The following is a 21126-nucleotide window of genomic DNA, read 5'->3' as shown; positions in this document are numbered from 1 at the left end:
CACACCTTTATTGTCAATTGTTTTATTTATACCTACAAAAGAAAACAGTATGGTATCAAAAGGACAATTTACAAACTAAGAATAGTAGTAACATAGCTCTTAGCATCCTGTGCCTTAACATCACACCTACAATTCAAGTCTCAATGACAGGAATGTGTTCAGAGACCAGCAAACGCATTAGCAGAGCACTGATCCCAAGCAAAAGCCACCAACCTTTTAGATGAGAAGTCTGCACAATGAATTGTTCAGGAGGGGTAGGGAGAAGCAGCCCACAGCTTAATACTGAAGCCCTTTCCTTAAGTGAGTTAACCACCCGAAGGCAATTACCCCACCTCAGGGGGCGTGCCCAGGCCTGTTCTGAGAGAACTCAAAGGACAGACAAGAAGACAGAAGTCATTTGCACTAAATAGGAAAACTGCTAGTTTTCTGCCGTACCCAGGCCAAAAGAGCTCATGAAGTAGTAATTCAGCTGTTAATTTATCTGGATTATGCTTCTGGTGGAAAGGGGAGGTAAGCAACCTAGCTACTGCTTCATCTCCAAAGGCATTAACAGAAAGGGTGTTTTGAAGAGCTGCAGTAGCACAGATAGCCCATGGGATGATGCTTAATAAGTAAATCTGAAGAAAGAAGTATCTGTAACAGGCTGGTCAGTGTCCATGATTAGACACTTCCTTTTGGCAGGGTAAGAGACAGACAGAACATACACTTTGGTTTCAAGCACAGAGCAGGGTTGCCACACATCTGTGCCCACCACTCCCCCAGCTTCATATTCTGTAAAATAGTAAGGAAAACAAAAGGATGCCAAGCGTTCACATACATATACCCAAGATATGCTGACAACCTACCTGTTGTGTCGCACACTGAATCCTACTTTCAGAGCCCTCAAAACCATCCCCTTTCTCTTCCTGAAGGAAACCTCAAGTGTATGGTTACGACTTTTACAAAGCAGCAAGCACTCTGAGGGCACAGCCACGAAATGAAGTGGAGCCTCCTCCTGTACTGTGAATGAGCAGCACAGGTAACAGCAAAACAAAAGACCCCGCCATGTGATGATCTCTCACAGGTGCTGGGGCCATCTACTGTCCCATCCTGTTAGGGTGACACAAGAGCAAAATTCTTTTCAGGTGCATCTGTTGCTCTTGGAAGTTTCAGGAAGAAAACAGTTAACAAAGGGATGAGACAAACCCACCTTCCCACTGCAGAGTAAGGGGGACCTGGGCTCTAGTCCTCCAGAGTGCTTCCTAAGCACTACCTACCTGTGAAAAGCTGAGTGCAAAAGGATGCCGAGGACGAGTGCCTCCAGCTGCTATGAAACACCACAGAACAGGCCGTAGAGTCCTGCTCAGGAGAGCCTGGCCAAGAGGGCAGAGCAGCCCACAAGCCACCCTAACTCTAAAAATACTGAATTTAAGAGGACGATCTGCCCATTTGGATGTCATCATTTATAAAGGCATTTTGTACACCATAGACTCAGCTGCTTAGGAAGCATCTGCTACACACTGATGCATGCTTACTGCTCATAACTATTTGGCTAAAGAAATCAACTTTTCAGATGGTCCCTAGTTATATGGGGAGCAAAACCAGGCAGTCTCTACCCAGATGCCAGTCTACCCAGCAAACAATGCTTTGTAGTTTTTCTAAACTTAAAAAGGTCGCTTGAACTCAGAAATTTGATTTCTAACTCAACACTAACCTGGTTAATATTTAGTAACTGCAGGAGGGGCAAACCAATTAGGAATTTTTTAGCTCTCAAATCCATGTTAATACACCATCAGCCAAAATGACTGACAAATCTTAAAATCCATCACGCCGAGTAATCTAACTTCAGTAACTTAAAACCCACCATGGACAACACACATGAAATCCCTCTTGGCTTCTCCCAGTAAGGAGAACAGCCTGAAGCACAGATGCTGCCATCTTCTGCAGAACACTTCATCCTTCCCTACCCTCCCTCCCAACAATAAGCAGGCTCCAACAAAAGCGCCTAATACCTTTAAGATGAAAAATAGCAATATCCTCAACATGCATTAAATTGGGGGAAGAAAATGTTTTCTAGTCAGTTATATATATATAAATATATATATATTTATATATATATATTTCCATACAAAATCTGTTATTACAGACTGGATCTTTTGGGTGGGCAGAAGAAACCTGGCAGTGAATTTTAACTAATCTGCATTAAAAAAAAAATAAACCACAATGGTTGGGAAAAGAAAAAATAAAAATGGCTATAAGGTAAAAGAATAGACAGTGTTCCTTTAGATATAATCTGCACGAGTCACTCCCACCAAGCAGCTTCATTTACGAGAAGGAGGAGGGGGAGGAGGGGGGGGAGGGTACTGGTAAGCAGTCTGCCCCATATAGCCTATCATATTGGTAGCTCCTGGAGGCTGGGCAAACTGCTGTGACATCAGTGGCTGTGGCTGCTGCCCAGATCGGCCTATACCACTAAACTGTTGACTAGAGCTCTGGGAGCTCCTCCCAGTTGAGGTGGTGCTACTAGCCCCATATGTGCCAGCAGCATACTCCTGGGCCGTGTAGCCACTGGTACCATAAGCAGCTGCCCCATAGGTGCCTTGGGCATAGGTGTATTGGCCTGCTTGTGCCCCAAAGGCAGAATTCGGGCTTCCATAGCCACTGCCATTAGCATAACTGGCTCTATCGGTTTCACTACGATCCCGGTAGCTTGTAGAATCTCTCCGGCCACCATCCTTGACCCCTCGAAGCCTCCGGTCACACTCATCCTGATACATCAGATTGGGATTGTTGGCTGAAGAAGTAGTCCGGTATCGAGAGCGACCTCCTGATGGGAAGATAAAGGTATCTTTAAAGCCAGTATGAGATCCAACACAAACTAAACAAACATAAAAGGGAACAGAAATACTCAACACATCTTCAGTGTCAGCAATGCCAGTCTTTAAGCTAATACTTAACTTGGTGCCTTTTAGACTCTTCCTGAGGGCAACAAAAACAATCTATTTTTCCCCCATCAGTTTTCTGAGAGAGGGTTTCTGTTTAGCCCTGGCTGTCTTGAAACTTGTTCTATAGAAAAGGCTGGCCTCAAACTTAAAGAGACATGCCTGCTTCTGTCTCCCAAGTGCTGAGATTAAAGACATACACTACCACAATGAAGCCAAAAAACAATAAACAATCTTCGCACACCAGGCTAGGGAGCCAGGAGTCGGGGCTGAGTGCATCTCACAACCGTAAATCAGTTGTGTGTTAGCTAATACTATGCTAAGAAATGACATAAAATTACCAAATTCTCCACATGCAAAACTGAAAACTCTAGTATAACTAAGAAGCAGTTTAAAGGTATCAAAAAACCAAGCTTTAGCTTTGTGTATCTGTTAAGAGAAAGGGTCTAACCAAGCAGTAGTGGCACACTCCTTTCATCTGAGCACTCAGGAGGCAGAGGCAGGCAGATCACTCTGAGTTCAAGGCTAGTCTACAGGATGAGTTTCAGGACAGCCAGGATCTGATTCACAGAGAAATCCTGTCTCAAAAAAACAAAAACAAAGAGACAGGGTCTAGATACAAAGCTCAAACTGTACCTAGAAGTCGCACCTGGCCTTAGATCCAGAGGTCAAAGCAAACACCACACCATCAGTGTGTGTGTGTTTGGGGGGGGGGGATATCTCTGTGAGTTTGAGGCCAGAGAAACCCTGTCTTAAACACCAACCCCCACAAAAAAGAAATTTACAGGAATGCATGAGTTTAGTTTTGACCATGCATGTGACCCAAAGTGGGTCTTAGATTCTCGCATACAAGGCTACAATAGTAACAATAGCAGTACAATGACGAAACTTGCTTTTTGACTTACAATGACGCCATGAAAACCACTAAGCATTCTCTGACTTCTAAGCAAGAGCCTTCCTTCACAGATCAAAATGAAAAATTAAAAAAAAAAAACAGCAAAAAACAATTAGCATCAAGGAGTCCCATACAGTACCTGGAAAATTCCAGGACTTACCCTTACCCCCTCCGCCGCCACCACCTCTGTGGTCCACCAGTTGCATCAATTTTGGATTGATGGCCTGATTAGCCTCTTCCAACACTTTGATCAGCTCTCTAGCCTGCTTTAGGTTCCCCGGGGTAAAGAAAGTATAGGCAGTGCCCTTGTTGGTGCTCCGGGCCGTTCGGCCAATACGGTGAACATAGTCCTCTGAGCTGTTTGGATAGTCATAGTTGATCACAAACTTCACATCTTCCACATCTTCCGGGTCAATGATGAGTCATTGTGTTAAGTTGATGTGGAAAGAGAAGGTAAAGTACAAGGCCAAGAGGTGGAACGCACGAATGCAGATGACAGCAAGAGGAGAAAAGATGAAGTTAGTAACCACTCTGAGCAGGTATAAAAAAAGACTCATCCCAACAGAGTAAAAGAGAATCAGTGATTCTCAGGACACAAATGGGCACTGCGTCTTGATTATAATCCCACGGGAATCCCATTTAAAGCCCCAAACTCCTGCCTCTTCTGTGACAGTATGCTGACAGGAGCTACACTACAACCAGGGTTCAGACTGACACATTCCAGTGCCAACGCTTTCAGAACTGGGATGTAGAGATCAACAACCACCATTAATGTGCAGGGCCAAATCACTTCTACTCTGTTGGGAGAAGCCTGGCACAGTCTACCAACAGCACAACAACTTACCTTCCGACCAGTCACAGAGCAACATGAAAAGGCACTTCATCTACTCACTACATTCTCAGACTACAGTTAGGGCTTTCTTGCTCTCGTATTTAAAAAGCAAACCAGAGCCACAGTACACACCTATCTTGCTTTGCTTGAACATCCACATTATCTTTCCCTTTCAATCACAAGAACACATTACACTAAAATTTCACTCCACTTCCAAGCCCAGCTTCTCAAGTGAGGTTTTTTTTCCACTCAAGATTACAAACTGGATACTTGTATCATTAATCAGATTGTCTACGTGACCTGGAGATTCAATAGCCAAAGAATGTGGGGAAAACCATGACAACTTTGAGACACACATTAATATTCTGCACATGGCTAGGAATTGGGCTGGGTAACCCCTAAAACTTAGTTATGTAAATGTTAGTGTAATGCTTTCAGCTAAATGTTTTTTATCCTACCCAACAAACAAATTTAATAACAGAATCCTAATTTTTTGTGGAAAAAAATCTGCATTTTACAAAGAATATTCCGAAAATATCCTAGATAAAACACAGATTTCTGTGATAGAAATAATTAAAAAACATTCTCTGTTTGTTACCAGACCGATGCACACTCCCTCCTCCTTTGGGAAACCGCTGCAGCCGATCCCGTCTCTTTGTCTTTTATATTTGGCGGCCTCCTTTCGAAAACTCCGCCTTCTGACACGGGACCACTGGAGCGCGGGGAGCATGCATCAAGGGTCCATGGCAGTGAGAAGTCCCCACACACGCTCGCTCTGTGAACTGGCTTAGATGCTTCTCTGTAGCCCCATTTGGTTGCCAAGCGCCGGAGAACCTGGGTTCAGGTAAAAATTTCAGGTCCTCCAACGCCTCCCCAAGGTAATTGGGGTGATTGTAGAAAAATTAAAAAAAAAGTTACATCCAAAGGGTCAGACTGCATCTATTGCCCAGACTGGATCAATTTCAGGGGAAGGGGAGATGATTAAAAAACAAAAATTCAGCTGTTGTTAGGGGTGTGTGGAGTAGGGGCATTATGTCTGTTTCTTATTACAATAAAGGCTCCTCAGTCTTTACTGACCCCTAAAGTCCTGAATCACACCAGAAAGACGAGAAGGCACTTATCACAGGGGGCAGCTTGAGTCTCCGGCTTGGGTCGTTGATGCCACAAAGAAAAAATATAGGGCAAGGATGGAAGATTGGGGTGGGGGTGGGGTAACTCCATAAGCACATCTTCAGAGCTTGAATAATGGCCCTTAGTCACTCCCACTGGTGACCATGGGCAACAGAGCACGCTGAATTACTGCACTGGATGCACAGGACTGTGCTTTCCAAGCAGCAAGAACTGGGGCTCCAGATGCTAACAGCTGGGAGCACTTCTGGAGGGGCTTGATAAAGGGTGGACACGGTGCAAGTTCTTCATACTAGAAAGGTGTCCTGTGTGCACACAGCTGCCTGAGGCCACCAAAGAGCAAGCACAGAATCTGGTTTTCTCCAGTCCAGGCTGCCCTGAGGTTACTGGCGCACTGCCACAATGTTATCTTGCTGTCTAGAGAAGATGCTGTAGCAGGGTAAGAAATGGAAAGTTACATGGTTTGGCCAGTGGCCTGGGAGAACCTATGCCATGGCCTAAAACTCCAATGACTAATTGGGAGGATCTAAGACTAGCCAGCAGGCTCATCTAGAGCGGCTTCGGGCCAATGTAGATTTGTCTCAGTCATGTACTGAGTGATCTGCAGCTGATATCAAAGCTTCTGCTAAAAAAACAAAACAAAATCAATTCAATACTTTTAGTTCAACAGTCTGTAGTTTAAACAAAAAAGAAAAAGAAAAAAGAAAAAAAAAAGCGAAATAAAAAATATCCCAGTGGAAAGGGAACAGTGGTCGCCTGAAGATGACTACTATGAACTATGGGAAGCCAAGAACTTACCTGAAGGGATCATTTAAGAGACCATCGCTCCACAGAAGTGAAAAAAGGCCTGGTGACTCAGCTGAAAATAGCACCCCTGTCTATGAGGTAGAAGCCTTCACTTTCCAGGATCTTGTAGGACCTTGGTCAGAATTCTGCCATTGTGGTGGGTTTTCTCCCTCCTTTTGATTTTTACAAGGCAGCAAACAAAGGGGCCCAAAACAAGCACTGATGTTGAGTAACAAGAAACAGACTCAGGCACCTTCCCTCTCCCCTCACTAGAATGAGGGAGGGTGGGATGAAGAGTCTAAGTTATTCTAATGGCAGCCAATTGATTTTGTGAAAATATGTAAAGGGACACAGAACAAAGATTTTTAATTGTCTAGGCAAGATGCACAAAGAAGCTACCAGCACATAGCAAGCCTGTTTTAAAAACCACCATTACTGAAAGCTTTCATGGAAATTGCTTTCAGGCTTCTGCCTCCTCTCCCAACAGGCCCAAGTTCTAACGGCACAGACCCAGACATGACCTCGGAGGGAAGACACAGCTTCCCGCCATGGCTGCAGGCCACTACCTCTGAAGGAGTTCAAGGGATAAAAAAGCCCCACCACTGCCGCATCAATACTTATCGTTATGTTAAATTGCACAGGGAAACTTGGTACTTCTCACCTTCCTCAACAGGAAATTAAACATATCAATAATGGATTCCTCATGATAGAAATGACCGCCATCTCTCTAAAACAAGATCTCGCTATATATAAACAAGGATGGCCTCAAACTATTGATTCTTCTGCCTAAGCCTCCCAAGTGCTGGAATTTACAGGCATATACTACCATACCAAGCTACAGCAATCTCTTTTTGTGGAGACAGAGTCTCACAATGTGGCCCTAGGTGGTCTAAAGCTTACTAGGCACACTAGGCTGACCTCAAAATAAAAAACAACTTGCCTCTGTTTCACAAATACTAGGATCAAAGGCATGTATTACTACACCCAGTTGAAATAATCTTTATAAATGTTAACATTTTGGGTCAGAATTGTTCAGGTCAAAACAACAGGCCATCTGTATGTATCTTAAATTTGTGAGTTGAAACTAAAGAAGAACACCTTTAAATTAAGTTCTTAAAGTGGACAACACATCAATGGCCAAACGGAGGGTAAGAAGAGGGGAGAATTGCCCACTATTTTACTGAAATAATACCAAGCAATGCAGACATTTTAAAAAGAATGTCGTTATAGTATAAAGTAATCAAACTTTTTAGTAAATGTTCATGGAAGTAGCCTCTATGCTTGTATCTATAATAGACAAACTAGCGTAAGGCAAAAACTAAAGAAACCAGTTTTTGTTAGCTAGGTTTCATTAGGCTCCTTCTATCCAGCCAGAAAACTGAACAAAAACAAAAAGAAATTAAGCTGTAAAATGAATTATCTCCTCTCCCTGTAACTTAATAGTCATGCCTAGGCCTTGCTGTTTGTTAGGAGCCGGACGAGACTTCGAAAATAAAAGAGGGGTGGGTGGGATGACCACAGAAAACCCAAAATAATAAATTAAACCCACAAAGGTCAAAAAAAAATTACAAGGGGGGATCACACTTATACTCTTGATTAAACTTATACACATACAACTCTAAATTTGACATGACAAAAAAATTTTCAAAACAAAAGATACACAAACCACCGACAGAGACCTATCTATACAAACCTAGCCCACGGGAGGCTACATCTGTGGCAATGAGTATAGGAGCCTTTCCAGATCGGAACTCTGAAGAAAAAAGAAAAACAGGTACCAAGTTAGGGAACTGAGGCTATAAAGAACATCCATAAAAGACAAAGAAAAGTCATTCTCCCCACCCACCTAGTATACATGCCATTGATAATGTTGGCTTTGTAAACCTTCTTAACAGTTTATACCATACCCACTTTAAGAAAAATAAAAGTATTTTATTAAAAACTGTGTGTCTATGAATGTAGGTACTCAGAAGCCAGAGGCATAGAATCTCTTTGTGGCTGGAAGTACAGGTGCTTGTGAAGCACTCAACACAAGTCCTCCGAAGAGCAGCATGTGGGTCTTTTTTATTATACTTAAAGACAGGGTTTCTCTTGTCTAACAGCTCTAGCTGGCCTGAAACCCTGAAACTCACTTTGTTGACCAGGTTGGCCTCAAACTCACTGAGATCTACCTGCCTCTGCGTCCCAAGTGCTAGGGTTAAAGGCGTGCATCACCATGCCTGGGTCATCTCTCCAGCCCCTTTCATTTGGGAAAAAAAAAAAAAAATTATGTAGATTATTATAAGCTTTAAAGAGGTACTGAAAATGCCCAGGGTTCAATTAGCTAAAATAGGGCTAGTTGGACTTTGATCTACAAATAAAATCTAGTATAGGGAACGCAGCCAGGCCATGTCTTCAAAACTATCTATGACCATCTGTTTTTGTGTAGAAATCATTCAAACCATTATTTTTTTTTTTTTTTTTTTTTTTTTTTTTTTTTTTTTTTTTGGTTTTTTGAGACAGGGTTTCTCTGTGGTTTTGGAGCCTGTCCTGGAACTAGCTCTTGTAGACCAGGCTGGTCTCGAACTCACAGAGATCCACCTGCCTCTGCCTCCCGAGTGCTGGGATTAAAGGCGTGCGCCACCACCGCCCGGCCTTCAAACCATTATTTGATGTACAAAGTCAAAATAATCTATTACCTGGTTCTTTATAAATAGGGCAAGGGGCATAACATTTGTCAAAAAAACTTTACTGTGCTAGTAGGCAGAGGCAGGTGGATTTCTATGAGCTCAAAGCAAGACTGAATGACACAGTGAGATCCTATCTCAAAAGAAAATACTTAAGTCTTATTCTTACCATTAAGTACCCAATCTCTTTCTGGTTGACTCTTGTCTCCATGGATACACATAGCTGGCCAACTATCAGAAGAATATTATATATTAGAAATCTTTACCCAAGTATTAGTACATAATGTTGATCAAGTTCTTTAAGCTACATAATAGAAGACGGTGCTTATTTATACATTTACACAAATACACATTATGCTAAAATATACACGTGGAAAGGCCCCTAGCATAGCAGTGGTTCTCAACCTTCTTAACAATACAACCCTTTAATACAGTCCCTGTGGTGACCCCACCCATAAAATCATTTTGTTGCTACTTCACTAACTGCAATTTTGCTATTGTTAGGAATCATAATGTAAATATCTGGCATGCATGGTATCAGATATATGACCAGGATGAAAGGGTGGTCTGCCCACCCTCCCTCCACAGATAGCGTAACCTAGAGGTCGAAAACTGCTGGTATAATGCTCTCTAGGTGCTGTACTCACCCATCTCTGCGCATCCTTCGAGTGAGGTCATCACAGCGTCTCTTTGTCTCCACAAATATTATAGTCTTATTTTCCTTTTCCGCCATGATCTCCTCCATCAGTTGGATTAATCTGAAAACAAGACCAACAATGCAGTCTCATACAGTACCATCCACACAGATGCTATTAACTCCCAAAGCTTAGAGTGTGGTGGCACATGCCTACAGTCCCAGTATCACTTGGGAAGCTGAAGCAGGATGGAGAATCCAAGGGTCAACCTTAATTACATAACAGGAATCTTCTCTTCCAAAAAGAAAAAAAACCTTCAGACCTAACTTTTTTGGGTTTTGCTTTTCAATACAACAGGGTTTCTCAGTGTTACCCTGGCTGTCCTGGAACTCACTCTGTAGACCAGGCTGCTCTCAAACTTCAGTAGTGGCATACACCTGTAATCCGGGAGAGAAAGGCAGGTAGATTTTTGTTGAGTTCAAGGCCAGCATGGTCTACAGAAGAAGGAGTTTTAGGACCGGCTCCAAAGCTATACAAACTAGAAAAACAATCTCTAAAAACAAAACACAAATCTTAAGTCGGTCTGCCTGCCTGTGAAGCACTGGTATAATCGTCTTAAAAAACAATCTTAAAGCAATTGGCCTGCCTCTGCAGCACTGGTATAAAGGTGTGCTAACACGCTCGGCTTGTTCACAGGTACTTTAATGCATACATCTATAACCATTCAGGGTCTGAAGAGATTAAAAGTCTTGCTGCTCTTACAGAGGGGACTAACACTAGCTTTGGGCATCCACTATGGTGTCTGGCAAACATCTATAATTCCACCCCTAGGGATCTGAGTACAGTGCATGAAAACAACAAAAACTAATCCACTGTGGTTATAGTATTCGCCCAGCAAGCATGATGCCCTGGGTTCAATCCTCAGCAACACCTAAACAGTGTGGTGGCATATGCCTGAACTCACAGTACATGGGAGGTAAAAGCTCTAAGTAATCTTGTTTTACTCCTCAAGGTCCAGGCCTACGAAGGATACATGAGATTCTGTTTCACATACACGAAATAAAAGTGAATTCCAACTAATTCACTCACACTAGATTCAAGCAGGTCTAATGCATTTGATATTATTCCTATCTCAAAAATGAGAAATGGAGGCAATGAGACAGAATCCTAACTATCTAGCCGGGCAGTGGTGGTGCATACCTTTAATCACCAGCACTCGGGAGGCAGAGGCATGAGGATCTCTCTCTCTGAGTTCAAGGCCAGCCTGGTCTACAAGAGGTAGTTCCAGGATAGGCTCCAAAGCTACAGAGAAACCCTATCTCAAAAAACAAAACGAAACAAAACAAAAATATTTCCAACCTCAAAAAAATCCTGGCCTTTTCAGCTATGGTACAGTACAGCAGTAATTCTAGCATTCTGAAGGATCATGAGTTTAGATGCAATGTTAGGACATCAAGAGCACCTCTATCTTAAAAATCAACCAATCCCAATATTCTATCAAAACAAGAAAACAAAGTCCCCTTTCATACTTGTGATCTTTTTCACTTTCCATACAGACATCCACAATCTGCAGGATGTTGTGGTTGGCACTTAACTCCAGATTGCCCACGTTGATCTGGGTGTAATCACGCAGGAAGTCCTCTGCAAGCTGCCTTACTTCCTTTGGCCAGGTTGCACTCCACATCAGTGTCTGCCGGTCAGGCTGTCAGGAAATGAAGGTTTTCCTTTAGATTAAAGAACTATATAACAGTTGAACAGGTATAAATATAATGAAGTATCAGCTTTACAAACCCTGATTTGATCAACAATTTTACGGATCTGGGGCTCAAAGCCCATATCAAGCATTCGGTCGGCCTCATCCAACACAAGGTAAGTACAGCGGCGAAGATTTGTCTTTCCTGATTCCAGAAAATCTATTAGGCGCCCAGGGGTGGCTATGCAAATCTCAACACCTGCAAAGCAACAAAACAAAAAACTCTTTATAAACAGTCTAAACCTCAGTACACAGAAACCATGACACACCAGCTCTGATGGCTGCATTTGATGTTCAGCAGTTGCTAAACATACACAGTATCTGAAGGGCATGATGTAATGCGAACTTCAAAGAGCAGGTTAAGACTCTAGCTTCCCCCGCTACTAAATTTTCTAACAAGAAACTTGTCCAATTTCATTTACAGAAATTGTCAAGAAAGAATTTTTTTTTTTTTTACCTCTTTCCAAGTCTCGAATCTGAGGACCTTTAGGAGCCCCTCCATAAATGCATGTGCTCTTCAACCTAGAACACTTTCCATAATCATCAGCCACCTGCTGCACCTGCTGCGCAAGTTCTCTGGTAGGAGCCAGCACTAGACACTGAAATAAGGGGAGGGGAGAAGCAAATAAACTTGAGACAGCCAACCCAAGTTTAACAAAAACACCCAAACAACCCTAAGAACCAAAAGGTAGTCTAATTTTCCCCTTATTGTCCAATTTAGCACATCAAGTTATTTGAGTAGTGGGGCACACTGGCTTATGAGCAAATATAACTTACAATTTAGAAATGGAAATGATACCAGCATCTTTCCCACTTGGCTTACTCTGATGCATTATCATTACATAAAGTATAAAGACTAAAACAAAAGAGGGTCTTCTGTAGACTCTCTGGTCTTGAACTATGTAGCTGAAGATGACCTTGAAGTTCCTTCTAATCCTCACTTTTCTACTACCCAGGCTAGGTTGCACCATCACACCCAGATTTGTACTACCAACTTTTAACCTTACAAGATGAAAAATCACGTGTCAGGCAGACCTCTGTGAGTGAGATTGAGACCAGACTGGTATACAAAACAAGTTCAGGGACAGCCAGGGCCATCACAGAGAAACCCTCTTTAGGTAGGGTGGGGACATACATCAAACAAAAACTTAAATATCAGTAAGAAATACAGATTAAAGTTGATCTTAGAAAATGGCTCAGGGAGCCAGGCGGTGGTGGCGCACGCCTTTAATCCCAGCGCTCGGGAGGCAGAGGCAGGCAGATCTCTGTGAGTTCGAGACCAGCCTGGTCTACAAGAGCTAGTTCCGGGACAGGCACTAAAACCACAGAGAAACCGTCTCGAAAAAAACAAAATAAAAAAAAAAACAAAAAAAAAAAGGAAAATGGCTCAGGGGTTAAAAACAGTGGCTGTGGCTCTCCCAGAGGACCCTAGTTCAATTCCCTGCACTCACATGGCAGCTCATAACTGTCTGTAATTCTAGTTTGGAAGGATTTGACATCCTCACTCACACAGACATACATGGAGGAAAAGCACCAATGGACATAAAATTTAAAAAAAATTACTTGGCTGGGCGGTGGCACACGCCTTTAACCCCAGCACCTGGGAGGCAGAGGCAGGCAGATCTCTGTTAAGTTCGAGACCATCCTGGTCTATAGATCAAGTTCCAGGACAGGCTCCAAAGCTACAGAGAAACCCTACCTTAAAAAAGAAAAACAAAACAAAAAAAACTACTTATAAAAAGCTGATCAGAGACCCACATGGTGTGGTGGGAAGAACTGACCCTAACTTCTACAGAATCCACTCCCTAAAGAAAAAAAAACCAAAACTAACAAAAATGAGTAATTCAAAATTGTGTTTGAGGGCTGCTGATATAGCCCAGTGATTGAATATTTACCTAGCACACATTAAGCCCTAAGTCCAACCCCCAGCACAAAAAAAAAAAAAAAAAAAAAGGAAAAAAAAAGAAAAAAAAAACAAAAAACAACTTGTACTTAAATGTGCTACAAAGACTGGTTCAGGGCTGGAGATGGCTCAGCAGTTAAGAGCATTGCCTGCTCTTCCAAAGACACACAGACAGAATATTGTATACATAATAAATAAATAAAACAGGCACAGGAAGGAAATATATATTTTAAAAAAAAAAAGGAAAAAAAAAAGACTAGTTCAAAGACTAGGTTCAGGGAGATAGAGCTCAGTGGTGGGTATTTATTTGCCTAACACACACAAGGGCACAAGTTAGATATACATAAAACCCCAAACAGAAAAGAGAAAGAATGCCTCAAATTCAGTCATTTAATTCCAAATGATAGGGCCGGGCAGGGCGGAGAGACAATCCAGTGGTTAATGAATAGTACTGGCCCTTTTCCAGGACTTGGGTGCAATCCTAACAATCACATTGCAGATAACAACTGTAACTCCAGGTCCAGGGGATTAAATACCCTCTTCTGATCTCCACGGCCACACCCACCCACAGCGTGAGCAGACTTAACAAATAGACCAATGTAAAGCAGAGCATTCCCAGGTGGCTCTCAGGAAGGCAGGACAAAGAACATGAGAGCACACCAATGTGAATTTTTAATTCTTAAAAATTATAAACTGGGCTGGACAGTGGTGGTACATGCCTTTAATGCCAGCACTTGAAGGCAGAAGACAGGTATATCTTAGCGAATTCAAGGCCAGCCTGGTCTACAAAGTCAGTTCCAGGACAGCTAGAACTGTTACACAGAGAAACCCTGTCTCAAAAAACACAACACAAAACAAAAAAAAAAAAAAGAAAATTTACAAACCGTAATACACTTACAATTGGGCCATCTCCTCTTTCCAAGTATGGCTGGTGGTTTATATGAACAATTGCAGGCAGCAAATACTGAGGAAGAATGAGAATCAACAATGTCATACAAACTCAAGCCATTATCTTAATGGTTCCAATTTAAATCAGTAATTAACAATGCCCTAACAGAAAGGAAGAAAAATACAACACATCACCACACTCAAGTACAATGCAAACCTCCATTTGAAATATTGCACGTAGTAGTATTTTATGTTTTGGCTCTGGTTTCCTGGAACTCACTGCATAGACCAAACTGGCCTCCAACTCAGAGGCCAATCTTCTGGCTTCTGCCTCTCTAGTGCTGGGACTAAAGGGTATATCCCACCACCCTGGCTTGCACATAGTATTTTAACTATGAGTTGAAAAATTGAGAAAATGTGAGCTGGGCATGGTGGCGCATGACTTTAATCCCAGCACTTGGGAGGTGGCAGAGGCAGGCAGTTTTTTGGCTGGAGGCCACCCTGGTTCCAGAACAGCAGGGACTACAAAGAGAAACCTTGTCTCAGGGTGTGTGTGTTGGGGGGGGACACAACACAGACATGACACCTGAGAAAAATCTAAGAGAACTAGGATAACAAAATAAGTTACTACAATGTCAAAGACGTGGTACCTACCGCCAATGTTTTCCCAGAGCCAGTCTGTGCAATGCCAACCATATCCCGGCCACTAAGAGCCAAAGGAAATCCTTGGCATTGAATGGGAGTTGGTTCTGTAAAATGCTGATCCATCAGCACATCCATTACATACTCTGAAAAAAAAAATGAACGCATTACTACTTTTACTAGTAAAGCTACGGGCACACATGAGATCTAGAGTAGCAGTTACTGAAGATAAGACTTACTTAGACTTATCAAGAACTTTAAACCCAATTTCTTGCCAGTTCACTACCACCTTTGTGAATTACTATCCTAACAAACCTAATAGCACAGGTCCATGCGTCATTTACTGTCCCCAAAGTTCATACTGTATCCTAGAAGCGATATTCTGCTGTCTTATAAAATGAAGGGGCAAAATATCGGTGCAAGTTTTGACACTAAAAAGAAAGAAGAAGCTGGGTGGTGGTGGTGCACTCCTTTGATCCCAGCACTCGGGAGGCAAGTGGATCTCTGTTGAGTTGGAAGCTAGCCTGGTCTACAAAACAAGTTCCAGGACACACTGAGTTGTGACACAGATACCCTATCTTAAAAAAAATACACACACACACAAAAAAAAAAACACAAAACACCAAAGCTGAGGAGATGCTCAGCTGTTAAAGAGTACTTTTTGTTCTTACAGAAGACCCAAGTTTGGTTCCCAACACCCATATCAGAACTGTGTGTAATTCCAACTTCAGGAAATCTGATGCCGTCTTCTGACCTCTCAGGAACCTCACCCTACACAAATAATCTTTTAAAAAAAAGTATTAATAACTATTAACATAGTAGTTATTAATACTAGTAGCCTTCATGCTTTTAAAAAATTGAAAACTCACATTAAATCACTATTTAAAGCCAGGTATAGTGGCACCTACCTTTAATCCCAGCACTTGGGAGGCAGGGGCAAGTGATCTCGAGTTTCAGGCCAGCCTGATCTATACAGTGAGACTTTGTGTCATGAAAAATAAAAACCTAAGAAACTTTTAAGTTTATTACCGTGTGCATGTGTGATGTGCCGGAGTGAGTGTGTGGTGGTCGGAGGAGAGCTTCATGCAGTTGGTTTTCTCCTTCTACATTTATCTGGGTTCCAAAGGCTGAACTTAGGTGGTCCAAACACTCTCACCACTGAACCATCTGACTGGCCAATAAGCTACTATCTTTTCTTTTTTCCCTCTCTCTTTTTTTGGTTTTCCAATACAGGGTTTCTCTGTGTAGCCTTGGCTGTCCTGGAACTTACTTTATTCTATAGACCAGGTTAGTCTCAAACTCAGAGTTCTGCCTACCAAGTGATGAGATTAAAGGCATAAGCCCATCACTTCCTGTCTATTATCTTTTCTTTTAAAAAAGGCTTCTATTTGTCAACAAAATTCTGAGCCTTAAAAAAAACAAAACAAAACAAAACTTTTAAGCAACCTACCACTTAATGCAGGATTAAAGCACTTACGTGGGAAGTTCGCATGATGGAAGGCGAAGACAGGCTTGGGACAGACATCACCTCCTCTCACTGTGATCTCTTTCTTTCGACGGAGTTCATCAACCTCATACTATGGGGGGGGAGAAGACAGTAAAAGTTCTCAATTTAAAAGCTTTATTATCACACATGATAAATATTAATATTTTTACATGAATTCAAGTTTGTGATGCACATGGCTAACCTTATCTAAAAACAATTAGACCAGCCAGGGTTACTTAAACAGTCTACTACAAATAATTAACTTCTATTCTACATAAAACTAGAACTAGGAAGAGATTATCTATAACTTGAGCCCAAAGCTCTTTCTGAACAAGCAATTATTTTCTGGGTAGAATACACTATCAGGTGGTTAAAAGAACACAAACATACAATGTTAATTTATCTTAAACTAATTTATGAGAATATAGGTGAATAGTAGAGTTTAAGCTTTACATGCATATGGTGCCAGGTTTGAGCATGGTACTGCTAAAAGAAAATTAGCTCAATGGTTGGCATGGACAAAGCTCAGGGTTTGACCAAAGAGAGAATATCACAAACCAGGTTTGTCTGCCCATGCCTGTAACCCTGGCACCTATGAGCTGAAGTAGCAGGATAGAAAGTTAAAGGCTAGCCTAGAACTACATAATGAGACCATGTCACACACAGAACAGGTTTTTTTTTTTTTGCTTTAAGACAGGGGTTCTTTGTGTTAACAATCCTGGCTGCCCTGGACTGCTTTGTAGATCAGGCTGTTCTTGAACTCAGAGATCCACCTGCCTCTGCTTTCCAGGTGCTGGGATTAAAGACATGCACCACCACTACCCAGTAATAAAATAGTTGTATCACATAAAAATTAAACAAAACACAATGGCAAGCCAGCCATGGCTAGGGCTGTTACGGTCTGACCTAACACAAAATAAAGTATAACCACCTGGACGAATCTGTTTTCTTACCGGAGTCAGTCTTGCTACTTCTGGATGCTCCACATAAAAATTCTTCTCAAATTTCGGGAGTTCACTCAAATCCCACTTCTTTTTCCGTAAACGCTCTCCAGGATTACCAAACTTCTTTGGGGGAAGGCCACTACCACCTCTTGCTCCAAACCTAGAGACACCAGAAAATGTTGATTCATTAGTAGCTGTTTCATGTGGCAGAAGTATATGAAGAGATGGCTCCTGGAAAGCCCTTTCCAAAGACAGTTCATCTGAGTTCATCTTAGAATCTCAGGGGTAAGAGCAGAGATTCTGGAACCAGACAAGGATCGAGCTCTATTTCCTTCTGAAACTTCCATGTAATCTGGGAGCACACTTTACTTCTCTACATCTTAGTTCTCTATGTAGAGAACAGCACTACTACTAATTTTATCCATTTGGCAAAATCATTGGCTACCTCCCAACTACATACCCAGTGTATTTTTTTTTTTTTTTTGGTTTTTCAAGACAGGGTTTCTCTGTGGTTTTGGAGCCTGTCCTGGAACTAGCTCTTGTAGACCAGGCTGGTCTCGAACTCACAGAGATCCGCCTGCCTCTGCCTCCCAAGTGCTGGGATTAAAGGCGTGCGCCACCACCGCCCGGCTCCAGTGTATTTTTTTTTTAAGTGGTACTGGAGATTCTGCATGGGATAAAACACAAACAGGTTTCAAAGAAGATACTCTCTTAAACTGTAAGAGCAAGATTGTGGAGATGGAGAAAAACACACATACTTGAAGCAAGTCCCTCAAAACTACAAAAGCTTCTGGACAAGCACTTCCCAGCTAATCTGCAAACTAAAGGGACACCAGGAACTAGTACTCACCTTTAGTTTATTCAAAAGAAGCAGAATAAAGGGTTGTAATCCTTTCCTCTCTAGCTTTCATCTCTATATGGATATACTTTATTTTGTATCTCCTTTTTCTTCCCCAAATATTACTCTTGTTGTGAGGCTGAACCTCATTTATCCTAACTCACAGAAATCCTCCTGCCTCAGCCTCCTAAACACTGGGATTATAAGTGTGAGCTACCACACCATGCTCAAATAATACTGAGTTACAGAAGAAACAATGTTGATGTAGGTTAAGGTATTTCATTTAATAAAATTCAAAGCCAGATACAATGCTGAAAGCGTGCAATCTTTAGCACTTGGAAAGGTGGTGGCATGATCAAAGTTCAAGGCCAGTCTGGACTATGAGACTGCAGTATCAAAACAAACCCCCCTTCAAACAGATTTAAAATTAAGTCTTGTTCAAGAATACAGATGTGGCCACTTGCCAAACCTAAAATGTATGAAATTAGAAGCTAATAACTATTCCTAGAACAAGTATCACCTTTATTTGCACAGGACTTTGATACACAAACAGGGCATTTTAAAATCTCATTTCCTTATTCCTTGTAAAACACTACAGAATCAGAAAATTCAACAGTAGCTACTTTGAGGAATTTCAGTTTCAAGACCAGCCAGTTTGGGGAGTGGTGGGACAAAACCTACAACCTAAAACCCTCTTCTGTTAGAAGAGGTGTGGTTGTCTACACTGAAACATGGCACATTCTAGGCCAACCTGACAGACTGAGATTTATGGTAAGAAATTTTACTGGGATTCATTGGATATGTACGTTCAGTAGGCAGAACTGGGGTAATTTATTAATACTACTGCTGAACCAACACAACAGAAAAATATATACAGCCAGGAACACTCATCCACACCTTTAAAAAGGCCCCATGTTTTCAGCTCAATACCAGACCAAAAAGGCCTTCTGAGTTGGCCACTCCACCCCACATGCAAATCAAACACAAGTCTGAAACACTCTACAAGAACTAGAAAGCCAGTTTTTTTTTCAGTCTTGCAAAAATTACCCAACCCAGTTTTGAAGAGATTTTTAGCCTCAAACGACTTTAGCGTGGCTCCTAACATGCTCCCGTTGTTCCTGATGTGATGCAGCACTGCTCGATTTCTCCTGGTTTCCAGACAGAGAGTTAGTTTCTCTGTGCAGCTCTGGATGTCCAGGGAACTCACTCTGTAGATCAGGCTGGCCTCCAACTCAGAGATTCACCTGCCTCTGCCTCCCAAGTACTGGAATTAAAGGCGCATGCCATAACGGCCCAGCTAACATTGAATATTACAGTAATGATCTGGAAAGAAAGCTTCTAAAATTAAGATTCCTTTACAAGGCTTATTCTAACTGAATTTTCTTTCTTTCTACAACTAACCTTGAAAACCGTTCCCTTGCTTTGACAGAAGAGCTACTGTAGCCCAGGCTGGCCTCAGTCACCAAGCTCCTGCCTCAGCCTCTGGTGCTGGGGAATCACTGGCATGTGCCACCTCAAGAACGTCTCTTGGTTTCAATAGCTTTGTTATTTCTTAGGATTTTCCCCATTCGAGGGAGAATCTCACTATGTAGCTCTGGCTGTCCTGGAACTCACAATGTGAACCAGGCTGGCTTGGAACTCAAGAGATCTACCTGTTTTTACTGCTTGAGTACTAAGATTAGAAGTGTGCATCACATGACCAGCCAAGACTTTACTGTATCCAAATAAAAAAAAAAAAATCACCTAAAGTTTATTTAGACGTGAACTGTTTCCGGTATCTAAGTATCACGAACAACGTTGGCATAAACTTTTTTGAGTTCTGACTCCAGGACAGGCACATTCAAGGATTTTTCTAGTAGTACAATACGAAGTTTCCTGGGGTAATTTATAAAAAACTTCCTAGCTTAGGCCTCAAAGTTAGTTCTGCAATATAACTGGATCTATAAAAGGCAATTAAAAAAAAATGTCACCTGACCTCCCGGCTCTCCCAACTTCGATCTTTTAAAAGCAGCCCAGCACTTCCCATTCCAATGTGTTTCCAATTAACCAAATATGACCGAATGGGAGTAAAATCTGGCTTAGAATCATAAAAAACCTTTTCGACTCTAGTCCCTCTAAATGGGATGGCTGGAGACATAACGGAAAGGAAACCACCTCGAGGTCGCTTTTTCTAGACTTGAGCATGCGGGTTCTTCCCGGACAAACACTGCGGCTTGCAGGGATCAAATGATCGGCGAGGCCGGTCAAGCGAGGCGACAAGGCTGGCCTGCCGCCTCCGAGCCACGACGGTGGACCGCAGAGGCGCTTGGCCGAGCCAGAGGCCCGAGCACGGCGGCCATTGTACGTCGCGGGCTACCCCGCCCCTCCGCCCGCACCTTCCCCTTACCCTCCACGGTCCCGATCCCGGTCCCGGTCTCCAAAGCCGCCTCCGCGCATGGTCCCAAACGGATAAAGATCTGGAAGCGGGGCACGAATTGCCGAGCTGGGGATGGCCTGTGGCTCCGGTCTAGTGACGACCGATGGCGGCGGCGCCTCCGCTGTTGGGGCGGCGGCAGGCGCGGCGCTCTCTCGCTCCGACGCGCTGTCTCCCGTCGCAGACGCCACCGTCGCCGCCTCTCTCGTCGGAGACGGGAGCAAAACACAGAGAATCGGGGTTGTTAGTAGAGCGGGGAGGTCTGGTCACGCTCAAACCGGGCGGTGCCACGGTTTAGGCGTCTCCCTTCCTTCCCAGCGACTGCACAAAATGGCGGCGGCCGCTGAGCCTGCTCCAACTTATCGCTACGCACGGCCGAGACGCTACGTAAACAGC

The 21126-nt window shown here is 42.7% G+C and overlaps 1 protein-coding gene across 2 annotated transcripts; it reads right to left on the bottom strand.

Annotated features, from left to right (window-relative positions):
- Positions 1–12: 12 nt before the first annotated feature.
- Ddx17 (DEAD-box helicase 17) lies at positions 13–21074 on the bottom strand. Of its 2 annotated transcripts, none has more exons than XM_057791341.1 (13): positions 20704–21074; positions 17489–17639; positions 16527–16626; positions 15062–15195; positions 14418–14483; positions 12074–12215; positions 11655–11815; positions 11393–11565; positions 9876–9986; positions 9398–9459; positions 8256–8315; positions 3977–4219; positions 13–2806 (listed from the first exon to the last, which is right to left on the bottom strand). In XM_057791341.1, the coding sequence occupies exons 1-13, from the start codon at positions 20751–20753 to the stop codon at positions 2301–2303; spliced, it is 1959 nt and encodes a 652-aa protein (XP_057647324.1). In that variant the 5' UTR covers positions 20754–21074; the 3' UTR covers positions 13–2300. The 2 variants fall into 2 exon arrangements, with proteins under 2 accessions (XP_057647324.1, XP_057647325.1); XM_057791342.1 differs by having other exon boundaries at positions 3983–4219.
- Positions 21075–21126: the final 52 nt, after the last annotated feature.

Source organism: Chionomys nivalis, chromosome 17 (assembly GCF_950005125.1).
Source record: "Chionomys nivalis chromosome 17, mChiNiv1.1, whole genome shotgun sequence".
NCBI classification, from domain to species: Eukaryota; Metazoa; Chordata; class Mammalia; order Rodentia; family Cricetidae; genus Chionomys; species Chionomys nivalis.
Note: the sequence above shows the minus strand (reverse complement) of the source record. Positions and strands in the feature narration are given on the sequence as shown.

What these genes read in the sequence shown, in the direction of transcription:
- Ddx17 (XM_057791341.1), bottom strand. Translation starts at nt 20,753, where the DNA reads ATGCGCGGAGGCGGCTTTGGAGACCGGGACCGGGATCGGGACCGTGGA. An exon ending in CCATCATGCGAACTTCCCAC is followed by an intron (nt 15,196 to 16,526) that starts GTAAGTGCTTTA and finishes TTTTTTTTTCAG; the next exon opens with AGTATGTAATGGATGTGCTG. An exon ending in CGAAGGATGCGCAGAGATGG is followed by an intron (nt 9,460 to 9,875) that starts GTGAGTACAGCA and finishes TTCTTCTGATAG; the next exon opens with TTGGCCAGCTATGTGTATCC.